General features: G+C 39.2%; 1 protein-coding gene across 1 annotated transcript; it reads right to left on the bottom strand.

Annotated features, from left to right (window-relative positions):
* Positions 1-27,505, bottom strand: LOC139721457 (serine/threonine-protein kinase H1 homolog). The gene is made up of 3 exons (XM_071632774.1): positions 26,427-27,505; positions 3,687-4,007; positions 1-511 (listed from the first exon to the last, which is right to left on the bottom strand). The coding sequence occupies exons 1-3, from the start codon at positions 27,306-27,308 to the stop codon at positions 263-265; spliced, it is 1,452 nt and encodes a 483-aa protein (XP_071488875.1). The 5' UTR covers positions 27,309-27,505; the 3' UTR covers positions 1-262.
* Positions 27,506-27,698: the final 193 nt, after the last annotated feature.

The following is a 27,698-nucleotide window of genomic DNA, read 5'->3' as shown; positions in this document are numbered from 1 at the left end:
GTTTCTAGCCCTAACTCACATTTTAGAACTATTTTGAAGCACTAATGCTGGGTTTTTGTTTCATCTGCAAATGGTAAATTATGACTTTAACCACATAGCCCTTGATGAGAGTAACACTACTGCTTTAATTATTTCACTGGATGTGTAAAGGCACGAAAAGTGGAAGAACATTGGATGTTGTCTGGTAACAAATAAAAAAGGCCATCCATCACAGTCTCAGTCTGAAGCAGTACATTCGGACACATAGCACTACTCCATAAAATCACCTTGGTGATGTGGATGCCGACATGCTCTGTGTGTTCAAAGGAGGAAGCACACCTGGCCTTGTAAGCGGGTGGTCCGTGGGGGTCATTGTCCTGGACGGTCCTCCCTGGATGCTGGGCAGGAGTGGCGGAGGACTTGTGCTGGACTTGCCAGCTGGATGCTGAGACATGCCTGACTTGGATGGCGCCCTCTCTTGGGCATCAGGCCTCCCTCCACTGCTGTATCGCACATCATCTGACCTGGTCTCCTGGGTAGGGAGAAGAGCAACAAGGATCACTCTCAAAAACACGTTCTGATACAGCAGGGATGAAACTCATTTTTTCATGTGGAACCACAAGCAACATATTACAAACTTCACAAAGCTATATTTATTACAAACATATGGAAAAGTTTGTAATTGTAAGATAGGCATATGGTGTGAGGAGAAGAGGTTTGCGGCAAAATCATGTGGATATAGTCCTTGCAAGGACCATTGTTTTATTTGGCTAAAGAAGTCCTGAGAAAGAAGAGAGCGGAGGAGGGAAGTGACTTACAGAGAGTGTAGGGAAGGCAAATTGTGACAATCGGGGGGCTGCCGTGAGCTGGCATGCAATATATTTTTCTTTTTCCTTCTGTGACCAAAGTTTCTTGCCAGAAATACCATAATATTTCGTGAATGAGAATGGTAACAAATTAACTACATATACTGCAGTATCTATCACCACGGTATTTTGCCAATAAGAATGGTGCAAACAAAATATGGCAGTATTTACTGTAATCTATGGGAGTTCAATAAAGTGAATGCACCTACTGTTGCCAACAACACATGTGCAGCTGTAAATGAGAGACTTGAGGAACACAAATCTATGAACCCTCTCCCCTCTCCCTCTCTCCCCTCTCATTCTCACACACACACACACACACACACACACACACACACACACACAACTTAAACAGAAAGAGAAAAAAAAATATCCTGCAGAATTCCCATAGTCCAAAGCTACTAGGATTATCATTTGACCTAGAGCATTGACCTTTAATTCCTTGGCACATAGGACATCAGATCAGGACAAACTTTGGGTTCCAGTGCTCAAGCACTCTTGTCGCCGTCACCCCCACCCCTTCCTGTCCTTTTGTTCTTGCTAACATAAACAAAAACACCTCACTGGTCAGTCAGGAAGTTCTCTGAGGTTTGTATGGAAAATAAACCTCAGTCATCAACAAAATGGGAATGATGAGGGAATTAGTTCTCCGTGGTTTGCAGGAAAAACAAACCCCAGTTATCATCAAAATTGGGATAATGAGGGAATTAGGAACAAAAGGAGAGACAAGAAAAGGTCATAATAGTGTATTCTGGTCCATCTGTTTTCCTACTTATCAGCAGGCTAATGTACACATGAAGTGTTCTGGCAGTTGCAGGAACAATTACGTTACTTAAATAGGTGCTTGTTTATCATTCAAGTCTTCATGTGGCCTGTCTGCTAGTAATCAGAACTCCAATTTTAGAACACATCACTACTCTTGCACTGGATAAGACCACCTCCTCCACATTATTCCGCCATCTCACTGTTACTGTGTACGGGTACATTCATTAACTCACTTCTGGCACAGAATTCAGGTTTCCAAACAACTTTCAATGAGTTTTGGGCAGTTGATAAACACAATGCTGTTTTGATCATGGGATTAGGTCCAAAATGCCAACAAATAAAAAAAGGCTGAAGTGTAACTGCACATGCATTTGAGCCAGAAACACATTAACCCTCATTTCTGTAAAGTTGATAAATGCAAAGTCGTTTGAAACAAGTTTATAACTTGGACCTACCCACACTATTAAAACCACTGCCAACTATAACACATCTCCACACCTTGATTCAAAATGCACAATATAGAGCTGCACAGTGAACATAAAGTCCTCCCAATCAAGTCTAGACAAAGTTGATAAACGCAAAAACTTGGGAAATGCCATCGCAAAGGTATTGGCAAATGCTATTTTGCTTTTTGATGGTGAGTATTGAAACATATTTCACACATGGCGCCATGAGCATCTTTTGATGGACTGTTGCGCTATAAAAGTATATTATTATTATTATTATTATTATCATTATTATTATGGGACAGTTGATAAATTTAACACAAGACATGGAACACATTCACTCTCAAAGATACTCCACATGGGAACCGAAATCTTATTTCAATCTTATCTGCCTTTTAATTCAAAAGAGCTTCATCTGTAGGAGACTTGCCTTAGAAAAGAAAGCAAGAAAAAATTTGGTGTGCTTCATTTGAAAGGCCTATGCTATTGACTATTAACTAGTATGTGTACAGCAGCACATAGCATTCATACCAGAGTTACCATTGTTGTGTGTTGTTGAATTCGCAATAAAGCAAAATTCACAAAAATAAGAACCCCGTGAAGTACAGTAAATTCATTCACATTACCATCACAAGACTGTGATGGGTCTTTTTCGTCTATCTCCAAGATGCTGAGATAACCTTGGTCTCAAAACTACATCAGCAACTTTCTTACAGTGTCCAATTTTTAACTTCTTCTCTGTCCCATTTTTCTCAAAGTTCAGACTTCTTTTCATCAACTTCCACTTCATTACCCCTCTCTCAGCAGCTTGCTCCCTTAGGTACATTTTACTATGAAATTGTTTTTTAGCAAACATATATCCATAACTCCCCCTAACTTTGCCCCAAAACATATGCACTCACACACACAGCTTTCACCACAGTGAAAAGCTGATAAACTATAAACATCAGTTTGCTATTTTCTGTTTCCCCAGGAACACCAGGAAGAGTCAAAAGTCAAATCCCTTAAACTGACAAAAAGTGCCCAGAATAGAAACTTGGACAAGGGGTCACATACTTGAAGACAGAGGGGATCAGGAGTAGTTGGCCAATGTTGGGAGTTCTTGGCAAATATTTGGTGCAACAGGAACAACTGACTGACAGCCACTGTTTAAAGGTGGTACGGTTTGTGCGCAAAAAAAGGGTTTTCTGTCGATTTATGAACAAGTATGGCCTTATGTGACATATACAATCATGGAAAATCTGCCCTTTTTGTAATAATCGAAGGAATTTTAGAAATAAGACTCAGTACAAATACAACAACAGCATAGGACCTACATACAATCTGGGTGAAATTATTGTTTGAGAAACTGTGTGCCATAGAGCATCCCCCAAAGATCAAAAAGTGAAAGTTCCTCTCTTTTTCTACATGTTTTTATGCATGAACTTGCAGAAATACCAAAAGAATAGTAACAAGTGACTGACCACACCTTTTGTTTCCTCATGTCTTCCTGCTCTTTACCCGAATTGATAATGTTTCAGAACTGGTGATTTCTGCATATTTTGGTTGCCAATGATACTTTCATATGATGGTAATGTAAGTCATGAATCAGAGGGTCAACTTTAATATTATCTCTGACTTGAATTTTTACCTTCCTCATCTCCTTGACCAGCTTGTCTAGATCCTTGGCTTTGACCCGCTGACCCCTGTTGGACCTGAGTGACTTGGAAGACTTGTTGGAGTGATTGGAACGGGTGGAGCGGGCCGAGCGACTGGACCGGCTGCGGGTGGACGTGTGCTTGAGCCAGTTCTGGCTGATGGAGCGCTGCAGGTTCTTCAGGCTGGACTGGGCAGCATTGGTCACTATCCATGGGTGTTTCAGGGCCTGGACAGCACCCAGTCTCTCCGCCGGGTTGATGACCAGCAGCTTGTCGATGAAGTCCTTGCCCGCCGACGAGACGTCTTTCCATGGCTGCAATATTGAAAGAAGATAATAGCATCTGATTTAAGTCCTTGAAGATTTCTCCCATGTATACCTTGCAAATGGGTCACAAATGGACATTTAATATCTCTGTATTCGTTAAGCACATGCATAAATAAACACATAGGCCTACATGTATAGATACAAGAAGTGATGACTGAACACAAGCAACTTCTGACTATAAACATACAAGTGATTGAGGAAAACTTCTACACATCACACATTGTGCTATGAAGTATGTAAATTCAAAATTCTGTTTCAGTTATTGTAAAATGGTACTCATGTCATCAAATAGAGTTTTTGATGTACGCACACAAAAAAAGAACTGACAGAGTAACATAATATTCAATGAACTAAGAGCCCAGAATACAGCTTGGGCATGAAAAATACAGAGAGACATTGACTTAATGAGCCTACATTCATTGGTATGCCATTCCAAGTCATGGTTTTGTTCCCCAAGCAATAGTCTTTAAGCACTGAATACAGTCAAAATTTTCCAAAGGAGTATCCAACTTTTCACTGTCAATTTTTTCAGCACAATGCCAAAGTAGCTATTAAGTGGTATGAACGATACCATGTTTATCCCCTGCAGTGAGTTGTCAGTCAACGACCGACACTCACTCCGTGCCTGACCCCCAGCCCCAGTGACTAGTATCAGCAAAGGGTTGCAATCCGGGTGTCTGTTTCATATCCACAACATAGGGCACACAGAGGCAGGGCGGGGAGCCAACTTATCACCACAAAATGTTTCACAACCCCCTACCCCCCCCCCCCCCAAAAAAAAAAAAAAAAATCCCATATACCTGAGTCATTTACATCCTACGCTCTCAAGTGTGACCCTAAGTTTAAAATGGCTCTGCATGTCCTGATAAGATCTGTCAACTTTCTACACACCATGAAATTCAAGTCTGCCCCCACTCGTGATAAATGGTATAGAGAAATTTACTCTTGAGTTATTGTGGGGGTATCACAAGTATATCATCTCCCAACCCCATTCATCAACTGTCACAGAGGCAAAAACTTGTTACAGACCTTGAAGCACAAGGTTGTGGGGAAGGTAAGTTTTTAAAGTGAGCATAAGCTTGAATCAAGAATCCAATATGCCTTTTAATTCCTCAAGAGAACACGCAATACACAACTATAAAACCTGTCATTCCCAAATTGCACACTCCATCAACATGCACATGACTGAATTATCATTTTGCCTCTCTGGAAGCTGGACTTTGCTGAATCTTCAATCACCAGAATGCTTCCAGCTCTTTCAACATCCCAACAGCATTACATCATTTTCCAAAGGATATATTTAGATCAAAAACAATTTCAGGCACATTGAGCTTCCTCCCTTTTAGCTACATCTACTCAGCACCATCATCATAAATGCAGCTGTCAACAAGCAGCGGGAGGAAATCAGATGAAGAAAGCAGTGACCCCATACAAAGATATTTTCAGCACGTCTACTAATCTCTTCTGAAGTCCAATTACAATGGCACAGCAGTACATCCCTTGAGAAACTGGTTTGGGGGGAGTAAGTGCCTATCTTTAACAAGTCTTTGGAAGTAGTCTTGTCTTCTGGTTGTCTTGCCAGTGCCTAAAGTATACAGGATAGTAACCCCACACTAGAACTTGAGATGATTGACAGAATACAGCACCATCAACTCCGGTTGTAATGAGATACTGCAGTGTGATGCCAGGAAGGGAGGGTGGGAGGAGGTTGCCAGTGAAAAGATTTTCAGAGGAAAAGACTTTTCTCTGTAAGAGTTAGACTCATTCAATCTCAACAAACATTTATCACAACCACCAGCGAGAGGGTTTTCGGGGACCCTTTTGAATTTCTGGACATACGCTCTTTGAATAATCAAGACTTGCCTGATCTTGGGGCATTTTCCCTTTGAGGACGAGCTGATTTTGCTATATCAGCACGCATGTCACACAGACACCTGCTCAAGTATACTCGGGACTAGTGTTCAGCGGGTTAACAGAGTGCAAAGCAAGGGGCAATCATTTCAGGGAGTAGTCCTCTTTTCATACATCTTTCATAATGCTATGGATCCATTCCAGTGTTCTAAAACTCTGAGTAATGATTTTGATTCAAGGGGAAATTGTAATAGACAAGATGAGGGTGCATTTAATGCTGCAAATACTTGCTCACATCCATGAGCAAACCTGTGTCATGATGTGCACATTAACCCATCCTATTTGCGAGATGTTGACATCAACAGCAAATAAAGATGGTAGTTCTGAGAGGGTTTCCCTTGTTTCCCCATGATCCCCCCCCCCCCCCCCAAAAAAAAAAAAAAAAAAATCCTGGAGGAAAACGGCTGAGGTGGTTCACTGACGAGGCGTGCTGTTTCAAGGCAACTATTGAAGCGATTGTTTTTGTTTCCTGGAACGGAGATGTTGGTGTACGTGCGCAACATGCTAGGAACCGAAATGAAATAATGAGAAAGCCCAGCTTGAATGACTCCCGCTTTTTCTTCACTCTCTCCCTTCCTATCTTGGAATCACCTTCACACCGAATTTCTGTAAAAAAACACAAAACTTTGATGTTTCTCTCCGCTCCACATTGAAATATATTTCAAGTGCAAACCAAGCTCTGGCATTTTAAGCCTTTTATTTTCTCTTCATACCAGTACCTTGTTTGTTTACAGAAAGAAAAAACTCATACAATGTTGTATTTAATTACACTGGCCAGAATACTGTTATGTACACTTTTATCATGGATCTTTATGAAAACAGTGGGACCTTCATTTCCATCCATGTACAACAGTACCTTCCTGAAACTTGCTAATACAACAGTGTGGGGAATTATCCTGTAAAAAAAAATCATCTTTTTTGATAGTAAACCGGTTCTGAAAATAAAATGGAGAGTTAAAAATGTAAATAGAATCCATCAAACTGTGAAACCAGAGCTTGATCGTAATTACTGATAAGACTTTACATCTTCTGAAAAATTGGCAGGGATTCATGAAAGATCACACTGAAATCTAAGTAAAAACTTTTCACATTTGAAAACAATGTTGTTTCAGGAACAGAAGATGGAATCCGGCAATTTGGGGATAATTGAGAATACAGTCATTCATCTCTGCGGCATCTCATTAAGCAAACCAAAGAGTTTTAAACGTCAGTCTCCCTGTTTCACACATTATTACAACCCTATCCAATCTAGGAAATGACAACACAATATCCACTTTGCTTCACCCTGACACAAGAAATCCTGCCATCAATGAAACTTCATTTCCACAGGATGGTCCACCAAACACATAACTGAAAATCTTTCTTTTTTTTCTTATCCAAATCCTCAAATCAATGAATTAAGTGGTCTTTTTACCAATGCGTGTATTTAGCTGGAGGCATAAGAGATAAACCGGCTGTTATCTTGTCTTGTGTGTGGACTGTCAATACGCAGACTTACGAAGGAAGAGTCAGTCGGTAGTCATTAGGGAACTTTGAATAGTAGTCGCCATGCAACATGGCTGCTCTTTATAGGATATAAACACCTTGAATCAAACCTGACGGTAGTTGAATGTAAGATAAGCGGCCAAACAGCCATTATTTCCCTTATTTATCTGAAGATCCTTCCCTCAGAAACTCAGATTGTCCCAAAACTAACAAAAAAAACTAATCATATATATTGTCTTTATGCATTTGAAGTATGAGAATACAGGGTGTAAGAACTTTAATTGACTTGACTTACATATCACTATGACCATACCAATTCCATCAGAATTGGAGAAAAAGGAAGAAAGTTATGACACTTCGTTTTCATAATTTCATTTTCTTTCCAGAGCAATGATATTGGAGACGGTAATCTAAAATCAGACCTGGTAAGGATGAGACTGCCCTACACATCCCTACCATTTGTTTGCCTACCAATGTTCAATAAATATCCTGTTCCAAAATGACCTGGAAAGAGGAACTACTATTCACAATAACTAATAATAATGTATATGGTGGCAATGATTTAGCAATAGTAACTTTGGCTGCAGTTGATGGAATATTCATAACGTTAAAACCAGGGGTATGAGACTTTTTGACATTGATGTGACTGCCTTGTCTAATTACAATTTATGACTGTGACTTACATATCCCTGCTTTTTGCCAATACAAAGAACATGTTGAACATTAGAATGTCATATCTCCCTTATCATTTGTTTAATTCTTTTAACACTTTTTTGACATTTTGTTTGACTTTATTCTTCTTAAACTCAGCCAACATGAGCAGAGTGAACTTTCCATGCAATTTCACTTTACAGGTGACCTGCTGCAAAACCTAGGATTAGCCTCAGCCACTCTTGCCAAGCCAGATCCAGTGAACTGCAACATTCTGTGACTCAGATACTAACAAGAACAACAACAACAATAGACAGTGTTTTGTGATTTGGCTTTTTTCTCTCCAACCAGCACGTTATATAGGAGGGAAAAGGTTGTTATGCAGACTTGCTTGTTTCTGTCCAGTGTTTGTGACATTATCACAACAATAGAAGCCATGGAAAGGGGAGCGAAAAAACACACCAATGGGGCTGCCATGAGGTGTGACCACTCTCTTCTCTTGAGTAACATGGGAGAGAAAGGAAGAGTTTGAGAGAGTGTCAGAGAGGGGGAGAGAAGCAGACAGACAGTGACAGAAAGAGAAGGCGGAGGATAGAAAGAGGAGAAGGTGGGAGTGGGAGACAGTGAAGAAGGGGTACGGAACCTTGTAAGTGCCACCAAGAAGATGAGACGATTCCTTGCCTTCTCAACCTTTTTGGGGGGGTCATGGAAGGCAAGATGCAAGTAAGATTTTGTCTTTTCAACCTCTTGTTCTTCAAGAAAGCAAGAAGGCAAGATTCAAGATCTTGTCTTTGTGACTTCTTAGATCCGTAAGAGCAAGAAGATGAGATGTAAGATCTCGTCTTCTTGCTTTCTTGCTTTCAAGAGAGCAAGAAAGCCAGATTCAAGACTTCATCTTCTCAACTTCTTGGGTCCAAGAAGGCGAGATGGTTAGATATGACTATGAGATCCTGGATTTATTGCCTTCTGGGACCCAAACAGCCAAGAAGGCCAGGAATCATCTTATCTTCTCCGTGGAAGTCCCACGCTTCTACAGAGGGGAGACATATAACTCAAGAGTAAGACAGGGTAGGAGCAATGTCATTTTGGATTGCTTGGGTGAGGGATTGTTGAAGTACATCCTTCATGTGTTTATCATCTTTCCCATGTTTGAAACATGTTTCAAAGCCCACTATCAAAACATGTTTTTGCAAAGGCCTTTTTGATCGCATTCTCAAGCTCTTACATTTCTCATCTCTGTGAGTCGAGAGCGAGGCCTCGACACTGCACAGCTCTGCTGCCCAGTTTTACCCGAGCAGCAGAGAGATGCAGTTCACAGTGGTTGGCATGGGCATGTCCGAAAGTTTTATAAACGCTTTTCAAAACAACTTTGCATTGAACCATGCACTCCACAGAAACACATTTCTGGCTCAAACGCCTTTGCAATCTCACTTTTTTATTGGTGTTGTGAAAAGCATTTTTAACGCAATAATCAAAAACAGTTTTGCATTTATTGACTGCCAAAATCTATCTGAAAGTTGTTTGGGAACGATAATCAATGGCAGGAGTGAGTTGGTAAATGCACCCAAAGACCACTCCTTTGTGATATCACTGAGTGCTTGTGAAGAATACTAGCCTGTGGTAATGTGAAACTGGCCATAGTCACACTGTCTGGTCAAGGAAAACATTCACCCTCTTCACCAAAACAATACACAACGCGAAGAATGAGTCTCCTTCACAAAGCATAGTTGAGCATGAAGGTCTAGTTGTAATCAAAAGTTCTACTTCTTTTCGATCTTTTTTTGGGAGCATTTAGAATGTTTTGCCTTGTCTAAGCTCCCATAATTCTGTTCATGCATTCCAAATACTTGACCCTATAAAGAGAATATACTTTTCACACTTCACTCTGCAGTTTTAAAGGCAAACAATACATCTCAAGTACAAGTGATGTAGGCCTAATATGTATAATTTTCTGTCTTCTACTGGTCTCTCTGTTCTCTATCTTGTATCATCACCATTCATGCTTTCACAATTCATTAGTTCTCTTGATCAAAGGAACTATACGGCAGAGGCTTAACCTACGTGTAATGTAAACAGCAAATATATTGCACATATCAAGTAGACTACAAAATTCAGTGAAGCCTGTTCCAGTCCTACCATTAATCATCATCAACTCAATTATTCCTAATAACCACCCGCAGCACACAGCATGTGATGTTCCTTTAATTATGTGTCTGTTTGGGGGTCAAAGAGAAAAGAAAGGAGAGAGAGAGAGTAAGAAAAAAAATATAGGTGGTGCTACCATCATCATCATCATTAAGAAAACATTCATCAAACGAGCATGCTTTCACACTGCGGTGGGTCAGTTGTGGGGGAGGGGGGGGGATTGAGAATGTCTGTGGAAGACTAAATAATTGTGTGGTCAGTCAAGGAATGCAGAGACCCATGAGCAGGACTGATACTCAGGGGTACGATGCATGCAGAGGTAAGCCTTAGAAGTTATCCCTGAACAGCGGACTCTCAATGCACCGCCTCGCCTGCTTGTAATGCTTCAACAAAGGCCATTCGGGCGCATGTTGTGCACTGCCCCAAGGTTCAACCAAAAAGCAGTCTTTCTTCTGCCAAAAGGATAGGGGGGGGGGGGGGGGGAAAGTTCGTAAGAAAAGAAGTAATTTCTTTAGTGGCGGTGAACAATGAATGATATTTCTTGTGCGTCAAGAGTGGAGCACCTATCGCTGCTACATTGATTTCAGAACATTGGGTGCGGGATTGTGATTGTATCGGAGAAGAGATCCTCTTACATATCCTCAATCTTCTACTCCTTGTAGTGTGCATGTACATGTACATATTCCCACATACTTCCATCACCTCACTGCAATGAGTATCAGGAAGCTGAAATTCTGTTTACCAGGCAACACTAACATTCACATGTCATTGTCAAAGATGAACATTAACATCAGAATGTAAAACCACAAATAGTCACTGCATAAAAATTTTTATGATTTGCAGCCGACAGCCTTTTTTTTTTTTTTTTAATTGCCAATGGCATTCAATGAACATGCAAAGTGTAGACAAGAACTTTCACATGCATTTAATTTCACAAATCTTGGCTCTTGCAAAATTCATGAAATTAAAATGTAGGCCCTACATGAAGATTTCTGGTTTTACAGCAACATTCATACATGGGTATGAATAAGAAGCTGATAAAAGTGTGAATATCATGGCCCTTGCTTCACTCATGTTGAATGTCATCTCCACAAATTACTGGTAGTCTAATGTCCTGACACGTTTGATACTTTGATGATACATTTTAAAGGAAACCAAAGCCCATATTTGAATGTGAATTGGGTGAAGCAGCAATATTAGCAGAACGCATTTGTGAAAGTTTCAGAAAATCAGACAGTTACAATACTGTAAAACATGATATATTCGTGGCATGAATTAGCATGAAATTTTCGCAAATTGCCACTGGCATCCAATGCATATTGTGTAGATAAGAACTTTTTAATTTCAAGAATTTTGAGGCTCGCGAAATTCAAATGCACACGAACATTCCTCGTTGTACAGTAATTCAAAAGTTATGAACTTTTTTAGCTTCAGTGCCATTATTGCTGGATAAGGAGACTACTATACTGATGTCATTATGGACAATGATATAAAGGGAATATAAAGAACTTGTAAAATATTTTCACTTTTCCAGCTTAATGAAATAGCACTTGACTTACCTCTTTCAGAAAGCAGGGGGAATATTACCCTGAACATGTCAGTAACAAGTTAATGGAATGTGTACTTTCCATGAAAACTAATTTTCTTTTGGAATTCTCCTTATATCATGTATTGTGTTATTTTATCAATGCTATATATCTACGTTCATCATAATTTGTCAAATACTGTAAAACGCGATATTTTCATGGCATGAAAGTGTCGCAAGTTGACACATTAAACGCACAGGCCTATAGTGTAGACAAGAACTTTTGAATGCATTTTAATTTTGCGAATCTTGGCTCTCGTGAAATTACAATTCACGGGAACATTACTCCTTTTACAGTTATTAGAAATTCAAGCTCTGGCTACAAACAATAATTTTTATTGAATTGATAAAGATATAAACAGTGGTAAACTAGAACCTTCCCTTTTTCCACTTTTTATTCACCCATTTACGAGTGCAATAATAAAAATTTAAAAAAATCTTAAATACACATTGCATATAAATGTTGCGGTAAAGTTAGAAAATTATGTCCATGACCATACACTTCAATAAACCAAGGCCCTGTTGCATAAACATTGAGATCAAACATCGGTCAGAAAATCAAACATAAGTCGTTGAGTACTTTCTCCTTGGCCGATACCTCACTTATGCTTGATTTTCTGACTTACAATGTATTTTTGATTGCATTTATTTATGTAACAGGGTACAGGACAGACATCCTCCAGAAATACAACCAACACATGAATAAGTCTAACCTAGACTTGAATCAGGGAGGGGAATAAAAGCCCTCACAAACTCCAATTGCCAGCCTTTCCTCCTAAGAAGAAGGGATTCATTCACTCCTGAGACTGGGAGAGAGACGGGTGATGAATCAGTGGTCCTGGAAACCAGCAAACAGAGGAAGAATACTGCCTGAGAATACCCTCAAATGTTCATGCTTACCCAAACAGTTGTCACAGAGGATGTACAAAGACAAAGGCAAATTTCCACGCCCCCTCTGGCTGTGGCCTGCTGGAGATGAAGAATCTTTTCGTCAAAAAAGCCTAATGGCAAACTGGGCTTTCAAAAAAGTCAGCGAAAAACTTTCAATAGAAAACAAAAAAATTGGGTGTGTCACATACTTTCTTGGAGAAAAAAAAAAGAAAGTGAAGAAAAAGGAGCAAGGAAACAGATCACAACATACTATGTGTACTTGGTATACACATCTTCCTGTCCACCAGCATTGTCAAACATTCATTACCACATGAGAAGTCCAGACAGTTTTAAGTCCAAGTTCTTGTCCATGTTCAACCTGTCTAAAGCACCATTACAGCATGTGATGAACTGGATCAAGCACTGACATGCTCTAAGACCATCGAACCATACATCAATTTTAGGGCTGCTCAGTCTTTACGTGTTCTAAACCAATCAACAATCTAACTTCTGCAATTAACAAGGTAATTCATTCACAAGCAGAATTTTGAGACATGAAACTTGTTCTTATTTTTTCATTATTTTATTATTTTTTTTCCAATACATCAAGCATCATGCCATCAAGATGTGTGTTATACCTATTCCCAAATTAGCATCTTAATTGTTATCTCAACTGTACAAGTTTACACAAACAAATCTTAATCACTTACATCAAGTTTTGACTTTCACAGTAAGGTAGATGTAAATCCAGGAAATGCTTGGTATTAGAATGTATTAGTACGAGGATGAACACTTACCTTTTTTTCTTAAAAGAGAAAACAACTGCATTTCTTTTTTTTTCACGAGAGAAAACAACTGCATTTCTTTTTTTTGTCTGTCCAACAATTTGATCTAAAATGCATTTTGAAACAATAACATGTTCAGAGTTATGAAATATCCAAACTCTGAAATGAGTATCTGTCCCAACAGCAAACTGCTAACAGCATTTTATATTCCCTTGTCTCTTGGTACTACTATGCCTACAAGCAAAAGAAACTACCTAAAGTATGTGCATGCACCATGGTGGAAGTGCATACTGTTTGCACATGTATGCCACATATTACCAGAAAATAACAACTCTCATGTGAGAAATTGCCAATTATTCTCTTGAAAAGTGATGACTTCTTTCGTATTCTGTCAGTGTGGTCCTCCATCATACATCAAACTACTAGCAAATTTTTTTTAAAGTCCCAATTTGCAAAATATATACCGGTAGTGTATACAGTACTTACAAATTCATAGATAACCTCCAACCATCTCAACCATGTTTTTGTGGTTGAGGCATTCTGACTGCAGACATGCAAAAGGAATTCAGCAAAACTAAGTTGAAAAAAATCTTGGGTTCATGATTGGCCACATGTTTAGGAGTTACTTCAAGTGTGCATTTCTAGAATCCCCCCCCCCCCCAAAAAAAAGAGAAAAAAACCCCTCAATTAGCATAATACATACTGAGAAATACATGCAAAAATGAGTTCTTTGCAGTTGCAAAAGCCTCCTTGTTGCAATAGCATAGTTCTAATTCTCCAAAATTTTTGTCTGGGGATGTTGCTCATTGTAAATCCTCTCTTTGCATTCATATCAATGAAAAATTGACAGAAACAATTAATTCTTTAAGATTTTGATTAATGAATGTCAATATCAGATTCTTTTATGTTTTCCAAGAAACATAAAACACAGTTCTTTCATGCATATATTTAAACCGAAATGCATAACACTGTGTGTCATTCCATGTGAAGTTTTACACAGGTTATGTTGACATCACAATACAAAGGTAGCTTTTGTGTATGTGTGTGTGTGTGTTGCCCATGGGACATTTCATCACATGACTATCTGATACCGATAATTACCCACTGCCTTCCATTAGTAATGAATTTGATGAGCCTCTCTATCATCTACAAATGTATGTACATTTACCCATGGTATATATTTCAGCAAAGTATCAAAGATGATGAACATGTATTCACAAATGGTGTAAATACATTTTCTCTGCCTGTACAGCAAGGAACCATTTAAGAAGACCAAGTCCTGTGCTTAAATGCAACAATGACTCATGTATTTCAGGTGCACTGAATTTCTGCCATTCAGGTCTGCAATTTGGTGTGTGCTTTTAGGATTGGCTCTAGTGGACCAGGGAGGTGGTATAATGGTTTGCTTGTTGGAAGCAGGGATGAAGAACTCCAAGGGTGGGTACCCTCCTGGCACACAGCGCCTACCTCTATCCACTGACACAAACGCAAACAGACCCACTCTTATGCTAATGGAGGCATCTGCCGCCCCCTCTACACAAGTACAGTCTTCCACTGCTGGCATTGGGACATATTTGCTTCATGAAAAAATGTAGTTGCATAAGGAAAACACTTTGATGAGTATTTTCACTCTGTATTGAGCATTTTCATATTTCACAGAAGCAAAAATCAACTCAATATCAGATAGATGAAGGATAATTTCTGGTTTGAACAAAGCTGACTAAGTGACAGGTAATTGAATTCGACCGTGTGGGATGCAGGACATACTTTCACTTGGGTCTGCCCGGATGACAAATTTCAATGGCAGGAGACGAAGAGAAGAGGTTTGAAGTGTTTTGAGTAGGAAGTAAGAGATAAAGGATGCAAGAAAGGTTGCTTGGTACGAACGCAAATGTTTGGAAAAACATGCAAATTGAAAAATATCTTCTATTTGTCGACCTCCGCACAGAGGGGAAAATTGACTGGATATAGACCTTTGTCGGCAAACTGTAAACAGCAGCAAAAGTCAATCGAAACCACTACTCTTTTGACAAAACCAGAAACCTACGGTTTGTTTAAACTACCTCAACATAATGGAAGCCCTGGTGAGGGATTCAAACTCTTTTTCTAACAGGATAGTGGTATGAATTCATCCGGTAGTTCCTAACGTGTTTGAAACCTGAATGCTGTCACTGAAAAATTGTCATCAGAGATTACACAGAAGAATTCCCTAAAGGACTGTAAAAGCAATTTATTTCTGTACAATGGGGGTTGGTGACTGTCATCCCCCCCCCCTCCAAAAAAAGTGAAGTTATTATGAGTAACAAATGTTTACATGGGGGATGTAAAATACTTGTTTTCCAGTCTTGAAGAGCTGATAGTCACAACAGGTTTTGACAGGTTGTTTTGCAATGTTTTGTTTCTTTCTTTTTCCATTAACGTGTGAGGTAGTGATCCTGTCTTACAGAAATGCAAGATGATTTCTAACTTCATTAAAAGACTATGCAAGTTCTGGCACTTGAATTGACTTGGACAGCTGAAAACTGTGAAATTACCCAGATATCAAAAAAGGAACAGAACAGCCATGTGAATAATATTCATATCAAGTACGATGCAGATATTTATGAGAAGCCTAGAAGGACTGACAAAACATGTGTCGTCATCATCTGTTTCAATTAAAATGTATGGCATTCTACTGATTCACAGTCTGTCGAAAGAGATGGTTTCTGGGCCTATGTAACATAGTATATTGTTTTCCCATGTACCTATCAGAATATCATGAGAAAACTATAGGGCAAACATGTTTTGATCTCTATGCACTCAGAGCCAAAAGAAAGAGGACTGTGCAGGAGTTGCCACATTCATGTAACCAACAGACCACTACTAAAGAAAACCATTACAACACCCCTATTCATGTAGTAATGATAAAGACTCCATCATCATTGGTTTTGACTTGTTCATCGAGTGGCGATCTGTTAAACTGCACACTTGAATGAGATATTCAATAATGTCTTGGAAATCGCAGACTATTACCTTTCAATAGACCTGCACAAAGGTGAAATTCCAGCTGAAGTGAATGATGTAACACAGAATCCACACAGGCAACACCACATGAAAAGTTACATATTGGTACTAAATACAGTGTAAGTTTGACCTTGTTGGTGACAAACCTCTTTCATGCTCATCTTCTACAGTCCTATCTGGATATGAAACTCTCATGAGCAGATGAGATACTGGTTGCCATGGCTACATGTTTGCTCCATGTTCACAATATTTCATACACTAGTAGGTATGTCTCATGTACTAGAGTGTACACGTAGACATGCCATATCAATATAACTGATGTTTTAAATCACCAAAAGGCCATCCCCTTTCCCTTCCCTCTTCCCCCTTGTGTCCCTAATTCATCTACAAAGCTAAACATTGCCCCAATTCTGTCTCCTCCACAAAGGCAACCAAGTCAATCAATAGAATCGATCGCCACCTTTGTTCCCTCGTACCGTTATAGTTTAAATGAGCTGCATAACACTCCTCTACGACCTCTGGCATCTGATGTCACAATGGGATGATGACATCACGTGTCCCACTGGATAGCAATGGGGAGCACCAACACACCTATGCTAGTCTTCGGTCAAATCTCTATTGAAACTTTGTATATAAACTATATACACGCTAACAACCTGCAACAACTCTGAAATGAAATTGCAGGGAGACTACACCTCATTTTCAGCCTATAGTGTCTGAATATAACATGTCATTAATTTAACAAAATCACCAACAGAACTACACATTCCATATGTCTGTATTCAAGAAACAAATATCATAACAATGTTATCTCAAATAATATACCAATAAACAGAGGACAATTCAATGTGCAAACATTGTTTCTGTGGCTTTGTGTATACAACAAAAATGTGGGTTCTACAAATGCAACATTGATTTTTCTTTTTTTTATTCAGCCATTTCTGTGATGTAACTCAACAAAGGAAGAAATATAAACCAGTCATTCCAAGAGATCTGTCTCGAATTTTCTGGAATCAAATAAGTGAGTTTTTGGTGAAGAAAGGGTAACGTGCAGGCTATACTGCATGTAATTAGTTTTTGTCTTATTGATTGCTTGTTTGTGGCATGCCATCAAACAAACACGTAGACCTACGTGTACAGAAAAACACTTTCAAAGCCAGATATTTTTGTGTGATTGATAGCTGTGTGAAAACACAGGCTAAAGACTTTTAGACCTCATTAAATATTCATGAATTGGCCTGGGCCGAGGCACAATGGAAGGTTTGTTAATGCTGCTTTCAAAGTGAAAGCAAGGACATTTAAACAGACCCGTGTACCAACGTTATTCACGACGTTTCTGAATCATATGGCAAATGATAAACAAGATCAACTTCATATTCTTTTATAGAATATAATCTATTTAGTCACTACATGTACAACTATATGAAGGTACAGATTGTAGGTATGGTTTGCTACAAGGGAGTACCACTGTATGCATTGGGTTGCCATGGGCCATATGTTATGAAAGGGTATTTATTTAGTTTTTGCACATAAAATGTTCAAACTAGTGTACATGTGTTGCAAAAAAATAAATAAAATCACAGTATTATTTCTTAGAGATCGAACCTCTACCAATAGCAGATGTCTTGGTAATATGAGTGCTTTTGTTTGTCTGTTTGTTTGTTTTGTGTGTTTTTTTTTTTTTGGGGGGGGGGGGGGTCGTTCCCTCATCAAAACCTCAAAGAAGCTCCTTGCAAACTGTAATACAATTTTTGGTTGTGTGTGTGCATCTTTTTTTTATTAACTGTCCATTATTCTGTCAATTGAAAAACTAAATGTTATTCTGTATCTCTTTTTCTCTAAAACATTTTTTCCAGATCAAGTGAAATTGAGGTGATAAACATATATTACAGTATAACTAACACTCTGACTTTAAAATTAGACTTAATTTCAAAAAATAAACTTTGCAGTAATAGCAACAGTTGAAATCAAGAATAATACTGTACTTGCTGTGCCACAGCTAAAAAGTTAAAACTCTTCTTTACTGATATCCTGTTCAGAAGCATGTAGCTTGGCAAATGTTTTGGTATATCATAGCAAGACAATTACAACTTGCTGAAGTTACTGAACGATTTAGTATCACTGCATTACGATAAAATGAATCATATCATTTGATACCTGGGGATATCATTGTTTGGTGCAGTAATCTCCATGTTGAATAAAAGAATAAAAAGATCTGTGGAGTTTCTTTTCAACAATCTTTTGCTTTATTCCTACAGCTCCAACGTGTTTACTTCTTAATTTCTTTAAAAAAAAAGCACTTTATTTTTAGCACATCAATGGTGTATCAAAAATTTCAAACTATATATCCCAGAGATAATCACTGTACCTATCCAAATAACTACACTAATTTCTATTTAAAATTGAATGTTATCTGGGCTGTTTATATAAAATGAACACCTCAAATAACAGCAATGAATGACAAATGTGATATTATTTTTAGTTCACATATATATTCTTCCCATGTTCAAAGCATTTAGTGTTGACCGTCATGCAATCAGTACGTGGAAGGAAAAATGTCACATTTAACACAATGTTTCCTTACACTAAAGCACAAAGGGCTCAGTTCTTTTTCACATCAAGTTACCCAGTCACAAACATTTGAATTTCCCTACACTCATAGTCGTTGAAAGAACATACAGACCAGCGTGAGTACACGTTCATCCCTTCCGAAGGGAAGTGAAAGACGGGCAAGTCATCAAACAATGACGTCTCCTTCCAATGGGAGCTAGAGGGAAGGGAGCACAACCAGATATTCAATGAAAAAAGGTTCAGTGCTGGACAGCTATCTTCTGAATGGCATTTAAATGTGCAGAATAGGAGCATTCAAACTCTGAATGGATGGGTTTACTGGAGAAGGGGATGCAGATAGTTTTAACTTGTTCACAAACTAAGCACACAATCTCTTTGCACAGAGGGTTTCTTTGTGTCTTGACCAGAGACCATCCCACAACTGATAGGCCTATGTGGTCAGCAAGGAGGACCATCCATATCTCATTCTAGCATACTTACTGTAAACCACCACATGACTGTGACATCCCATGATGCACTGGGAATTTGAGATTGACCCTCTACCTCAATACCAAACAGTTCCAGATATCGCTGGCATCTTGTTCAGTATTGTTGCGGGTACCATGGTAAAGACCAAGACAGCAAAAGCTTCCTACTGCACAACTCTTCACGAGTTTATACAGTAGGCAAAAGCAATGAATTCTCCTTGCGGCAAATATAAAACAAAAACAAGAAGAAAACACCTAAGTACAGTACATGGACTCTCACACAGCTTTGGAATACCACAGCCAGTAGACCTATGTACTGCATGCATGTATTCTGCTTTGACAATAAGGCCAAAATGGTTAAAAAAAACAACAACACACAATTAAACAAGGAAACAAACATCAGTTTGTATGCTTTTCTCTTATTTATACAATTTAAACAACTGTGATGAATCCATTTTAAGATATAAAATAATTAATTAGGCCTGAACAATTCACCACTGAGAATATGATATGTGGTGGCATTCTGCATTCTTCCAAGATAGATAAAACAAAGTAATCTGTTCACATTCACACATACATACATCCGTGCACATATTCACACACATACAGAACTACGTAGCCTACTTCAAATCTTGAAACTCAGAGGACCCCCGCTTTGAAACCTTCCTGAAGAGAGCTATTGTGCTATGATTATGAAGCCCATCAAAGCACAAGTGTTCAAAACATGGCAGGGGGAACATGGGAACCATAAAGTCGAAAAAACAATGCACATGGAAATCCTTTACTGCATCAGAGAAAGAGGCCAAAACAATGACATAAAAATCATGCAGAAGAATATGTAGAATGCCATGATGATTGGTAGGAAAGGGAACTTTGCAAATATCTGTAAGACACCTGTATATCACAATCAGGCGACATGACCTCAAAGGTCCACCAAACAATGGGATGCTTATTTTACTTGTGCTCCCTTTCCTTCACAACTTTCCACACAATGGCACTGAGCCAACTTTCACCTCAGCAGGACAGCCATTGTTTTATGGTTACCATGGTAACGCAGGTCATATATGTCAGAGGTGGGAAGAGGTAGGCTGCAGTTGGACCCTTAAATGCCTGTCAAATGGTGATTTATGCCCATTGAGTCAGATACAAAGAACAGCATTCGAAACAACAGGGTCATTCTATCGAGACTCTAAACAGGATTGAGGCATCACCTGACCAGACTAAAACAACTTGATGCAAGAACTTTCACTTGAACTTATCCATCTGCTGAACATTGTGTTTGCACACAAAAAATATATGAACAGCTCTCTATATGCATCATCCTACCTAGATTATTACCAGATCAAAACTGCATTTGATTTGGTACAAAATAACATCAATCCAATTAATAAATGGGCCCATACATTATTTGTCAACTTCTTACAGTTCTGTTTTGATCGCTTGGTATTTAGTCCTGATTATGTGCTAAGAATTTACAGTTTTTATACTGTCTTTTTCATTTTATTTGTGGGACAACACTATAAACAAATCCTTCATCATATTCACTTTCTTCTCTACCACATGTCAATCACAATGTTTGATGAGAACAGTACCTACATTGAATGGTACATTGTATGTGTTTGAGTAATCCAGAGAACAAACTGACAAGCAGAAATCTAACAAAGCTCAAGACAGACCACAGGGATGATGTTGATCAATGTCACAACAGGGGCATATACTCAAATATCATATTTCAAATTAGACTGACTGATATCTTGAAACTTCACATACCATGATATCCACATTATTTTCTTTTCCTCACAGTTCTCGAGCTTATATTTAGGTGTTCAAATTCATTGTAATGTACTTTAGAAGCATACATATGCCAGGCGTCCTCAAAGGATAAATGGGTTTCATTATAAAATTAAACTGCTTTTGACAGGCAGAGAGCAACAAACCCCATGGCATTTCTGCTCGCCTTAGGGCAACTGTTCCCCCTCTCTATAGGACACAGTCACTGTTGAAACGTAAAGGACACTTGCCCAAATGCCTGTTTTTGGCGAGTGGTACCAAGGAAAGCTCCTTGGTGGTACAAACATACTTTAGCCATGCCTTGACAGCATCAGCAGGAGAGTCAACAGAAATGAATATCTTTACTACAAAACTTTGAAAGTAGGCAATGTTTGAAGAATTTGGGCTAAACTTTGGAGGCATGTCTCTGTTCAGTTCTCAACTATTGTAAATTTAACAGAATTACGTTACACCTAAAAGCACATGAAAAATCAACAATGATAAGACCATCCATGACTTCACAGGAATGCTGATCATGTGTATGATGCTTTCTCTTTCACTCAGTTCTTCTGTTTCTTCACTGAAAAAATATTCTCCTGGTAGAAACTAGAATGCAATTGCCAGAATCTTTACCTAAACCTTGACCTTACTTGCTCTTGTAATATCAATTTCCTTTTTGAAAACTGAATGAAAATATAAACACACATTTTGTTAAACATTTTTCTGTCATTTTTCTGAAATAAGCAGTGGCCGTTCAGTCAAAACTCTATTTTAGTAATGTCCATTTCCTGTTCAGTCTTGTGACCCAAAAGTATTTCATCTAATCTGCCATCACTTGCCTTGAGGGAATCAAAGGATTTTTGGCTCTTAGTATTCTACTTTCACTTTCATCTTCTCTCTGGGTCTTGGCAATGACCTAGTAGCTAAAGTTTAGGCCTATAGTTGGAGGTCACAGTGAAGTGACCCTAACGGTGAAAGATCAAATTGACGGTTGACCAATCATTCAAAGGCGAGGCATTGGAATTTCTCATATGGCTTGCAATGAAGTCATCTATCACAAACAGTGTAACTTATATGTTCATAATCACACATCATGCTAACTAAAAGGTAGGCCTACAATGTAGGCCCTATAATACTGCAGTAATTTCTTTGAAATTCTTTGAAATCAATAATCAGAAAAGACTGATATAGGTTCTGGATTTTCCTTTTTGTTCAGTGATTTTGAGCATCCCCCAACATTACATGAATACACTGTAGATTAGTGATTAAACAACTAACGTTATATGATAGGCCTATGCAATCCATTGATGTCTTATCCATTCCAACCTTTCATGCCTTTCATTTTTTAATGTATATTGTAAGCACAAAGCACACTTTAATTGTTCAATCCTCACCTGGTAGGTGGGACAGAACTCTCTCAAACCTCCTTCCTCTTCGTCAGTTTACAAAGTAATTATGACTTTGAGTCATCAACACAATTTTCTCATCATACTTTCTCTGCCTGTGTGTGTTGTTTGTCTCATCCGAATACTTCCAATAAATACATAGGCCTACATGTAGATACACTCACATACACACATACAACAACGGATACATAACTGTTGTATGTACCACCTAATTGAATGGCGATTGGACAATACCGGTGGAATTTGGTTCCCCACGCAGATCCCATGCCCCAAGGAACTGCTCTCCTCCTTGGGATCTTGCCGCCCCCTCCTGAGCAACCTGGACAAATACACAACACCCTTCCTTCCCCCTGACTGTCTGAAAGTAACTGAGCTTTGGACATGATCAATTGTCCTGGTCACATTTTGCTAATGGTCATTTCACTTTGTTTGCACCGGCAATGAAATCCATGAATAGTTGTACACAGCAGGTAGAATAAGAAATCATGCCCTTGGGGGCATGTGTAGGAGTGATGAAGGGGGCACCATTCTGGTAAAAAATAGGACTCTGTGAAACTATTTCCAGATAAGATTTCTCCCGACAACGAAGGAGAGTTTAACAAAGGGAAAACATACCAGAATGTCTCATTGTTCGATGCAGCCCTGGTGCTTGATTATACTTCTAGCTAGCTATGCACAAAACATTCAAAGTTGAGGAGAAGGGGGAACAAGAAAGGGTTCACACAAAACTGCATAATGCAAGACTTGGCTGCATGTCTACGATATCTCTTGAAAGAAATAGGCGAGGCCAGTCTAAATTTTTGTTCTACATGGCACACTCCTGTGCTCTGATAAATTTGTTGAGGTAGTATGCCCTATGAACATCTCTTGACAGGAAAATGTGAGATTAATTTTTTGCACAAATACAAGCTACCTAAAAGACAACAGTGGCTAACTTACGTCAACAAAGGGGGGTGGGGAGTGGCGGAGAGAAATAGACAGCGATATTCATCATGTATTCTTCTTGCCCAGTAAGAGTAAGATGTGCAAGTATCTCAGATGAAAATGGTAGAGTTCTGGTGTGAATTTACCCAGTATAAGCGCCAATCAAGCACCAATACTTCTCAGGCAGTACTGCATTCACATTGTCCAGTTGTCCCAGTGCTACGCCGGTGTTGTATCCCAGTTGTACAGGGACAGGTGGCACTGGCAATGTGCATTTCCGAACATCACAAATGTAATAGTGTAGTTTGCCGCAGTACAGTCCTGTTACAAATTGATTCCAGAATGTTTCCCCCTACAAATGCTTGCTTAGCACTTATCTTTACTGGGTTATTAACTCACACCAGAACTATACAGTTTCATCTGAGAAATACTTGCATGTCACAGACAGCTTACAACTGTAGCTCATTTTGGCATTAAAGACCCCCCCCCCCCCCAAAAAAAAAAAAAAAAAAAAATCAATTGTCTTTTTATTCATGTTACCCTTCATTACAATATTAACGTGGCCTACATATTGATGGCAAAAACAAGGTTTGAATTGACAATTTTAGACAAACAAGAGGGAAAAAATCCTTAATTTTGCTCAAGATAAAATTTTGAAGTGACTCCGAGTCAAAAGGAGACCATATTCTCCATGAAATGAAGGTACAATTTACACCTTTCTAATGGTAAATCAAAAAGCTAATCTACGGATTGTTAATCTCTTGACATGACGTTCCCCAAAGGCACCCGTACTGAGGATGAAAAAGATTGCTGACCGCCTCCCGCTTCCTACATTGTATTATATGCCAGATATATGTGACACTTGTCTCAGCATCTAGGATGATGGTGTGTCCAAGAGATCATGGTCAGATTGTCATTATATCATTTAACAGAAACACATCATGAAGATTAAAATATTTCCCACTACAAATTCAAGAGGATGCTGCTGTGGTCACTGCTGGGTACATTGATCAGCAGTGAATACCCACTGCCCACTTGTTATAAAGTTTCGCTCCACTACGAGTTCACAGAACTCAGACAAGTGATAATATGCGTTGAACAGGTCATTACAAATGCACTGCAACACCTGTCTTTGTGATGGTTAACTGTTTTACACTGAAAAGGCAGCCATCAAGGACAGATTACCAAGTCTTCAATTGCCTGGGGAGAGAACTTTGGCCTCTATTAACCAATGGCCTTCATGCTTTTATTGCTTCATGGTTTACACAGCATAAAATCTAGAATGACTCAGAATGCCATAAAAAGATAGGACCTGGATGATTACCACAGCCATGCTATCATCCGATGTTGATCTTTTGTACAATAAAATATCTTTGTTCACTGTTAAATAGTGCAAATACTGTTTTGGGCCTACTGAAGTCTGGTTTATGATCCATACATACATGTACAGGCATAATTATGTACAATTTATGTACTGAAGCCAGGGAGGTGTGTCTCTTTCTTACACATAGTTTTCTGCTGTGGCATAAATTCACTGAAGCACTGTTAAGTGCTGTATCATTTCACTGTTCCATTATCACAGTTGATATCAATAAAATGTCATCAAACTTAAAAAAAAAAATCAAAATATTGAAATAGAATCCCCAAGTTTACCCATTTTCACTGAGTTGTCTGATAGTGGTTGCAACCACGGAATGAAAACTTAACTGCCTGAGGTGATATGACTGTGACATTAACTTGCAATTTCCACATTGGTTTGTGCACAATACATCTACTCTATCATAAAACAGTTGGTTTGATAATTTTGCGACTGCACGTGCAACCTTTCATTCTATAAAACTGCCATTGTTGCTCAGCTAATTGTAAAACAGATCAATGATGTGCAAATCTCTTTTCATTTTCATTTCATGTAATATTCGGGAAACTTAGAGAAGCTTTGTTTGAGTGAAGGTCAGTGTTGCATATCAAAGGCGGCTAATAAATTGCTGTCCAGTAAAAAGAGAGAAACTTTCTCATTTCAGGTCTGGATGAACTCTCCAATTCTATGAAACGTATCCGGGCAATTACCCCCAGAGGGCAATTACCACCCGGCTAAATACTGGTTAGTGGTAAGGTTAGAGTTAAGATTAGGGTTAGGGTTAGGTTTAGTGTTAGGAGTTTGGGTTAGGGTTAGGATTAGATTCAGGATTAGGATTAGGATTAGGGCCAGGGCAAGGGTCCGGGGTAATTGCCCAGGGGGTAATTGCCCTAGACCCCTATGAAAATGTTGTAGAATGACATTTCACAATTCCCACATGCACCTACTTGGGTATTTGCATTTAAACTCACAGAAATTATGCTAGGAGGGTTCATCACATACCCAGGTAATGCTTCCAAATTTCTCTCCCCCCCCCCCCCCCCATTATTTTCCCCCCTGGCACGAAGGTTTTCTTAAAGTTTCATTTGTTGTTGTTTACCTGAGATTCTTTTAGGATACTTAAGTTAGTTAGAGGTTGGGATCACTGAGAGCTATAATTCATTGATTAAAGCATGCACTGCCTTGTGCTTATATGATATGCCTCGTTATAATGCTCAGATATTATGATTATCAGATATTTTGATAAAAATGTAGCAAAGTCAGTCAACCTACAAAGCACTGTACAATGAAATGTATGCATCCACGCACATCCTTATGCAAAAATAGAAAACAAAACTAAACAAGCAAAACAAACAAAACAAAACAAAACAAACAAAACAAAACAAAACAGTACAGTAAGTAAATATACATCTTGGTGATGCAGGAAGCTGGAAAAGGAATGTCAGACATAGATGAAAACATAATTAACTTCACTCACGTCGCCAGTGAAGGAATATTTAGCCCTGAGTATCTTTCGATATAACCGTGTCCTGTTGTCGTCGTCAAACGGCATGCGACCACTCAAAAGGATGTAAGCCACGACACCAATAGCCCAGAGGTCAACCGACTGATTGTACGGCTTTCTCAAGAGTATTTCAGGAGCAATGTACTCTGGTGTCCCACATATTGTCCTCATCATGTTATTCTCCGGCCCTTCTGTCGTCCTACGATAACTTGCAAGTCCAAAGTCGGTGATCATGATTTTAGAGTCATTTCCTGGATGATAATACAGGAGATTCTCAGGTTTTATGTCTCGATGCGTGATGCCAAGTCCATGCAAATAGCGAATAGCATCCAGAACCATATGCAAAACATACGTGGCATCTCGTTCCGTAAAATTCCCTCTCGTTACAATCCTATCGAACAACTCGCCACCCGTGGCTAGTTCCATGATCATGTAGATTCTGTCCTTGCCGTCGAACACTTCCAAGAGTTGTATGATGTTGGTGTGCCTAACTCGGCGCAAGATATTGAGTTCCACTTCCCAGAATTGCTTTCCCTCTCTCTTCTTCTCCACCATCTTGATGGCGTAGGGCTGCTTGGAGGAGCGGTGCTCCACTCGTACCACTCGGCTGTACGTGCCAGTCCCGATAAGGGCCTTAATGTCATATTTTGCGTTGACCCTGGGGTCGAACTTGACCTTCCACCGGGCCTTCTTCTGTGGTCTATTTTCTCCATTATTGATGCGGTTGTACTGACTTACTTTGGCCGATGTGTTATACCCGTTCGGTACTCCGCCAGTCTCCACCGTTTTCACCCAGTCGATGTGCTTGTCCACAATCGGGGAGTCGGGAGCTAACTTGCCGCTCCCACAACCCATCGCAAGCACCTTTCTCCTCCAGTTTTCCCGCGGTGTAAAAGACACATAACTCACAAAATATCCACTTCATGAAAACATGATGAAGATTTAATCCAATTGTCCCGACATCCGATGTTCATCCATGGTTGTCTTCCTCCGTATCAACATGGTTTTCTTTTCTCCTCCTAAAAGTTTTCGATCGGTCGCATTACATACTACGGATGGTACGTCCAGCGATGTCCACACGATTGATTCGATGCTAGGCAGTACCCGCGTGTACCGTAGCATCACACACCATCCTGCCTGCGAGATGCACCTGTGCTGGGCCGCACACCGGACCGCTTTCAGCCAATGAGAGGGCCAGATCAGCTCTGGTATCTCAGAAGTTGTTGAAAAGGCTCGAAGGTTTAT

The sequence above is a fragment of the Diadema antillarum genome, unplaced genomic scaffold (assembly GCF_040938485.1).
Source record: "Diadema antillarum isolate AM-2024a unplaced genomic scaffold, OU_Dant_1.0 scf00000143, whole genome shotgun sequence".
Classification (NCBI taxonomy): Eukaryota; Metazoa; Echinodermata; class Echinoidea; order Diadematoida; family Diadematidae; genus Diadema; species Diadema antillarum.
The sequence above is the reverse complement of the archived record's forward strand: the minus strand, read 5'-3'. Positions and strand labels throughout refer to the sequence as shown.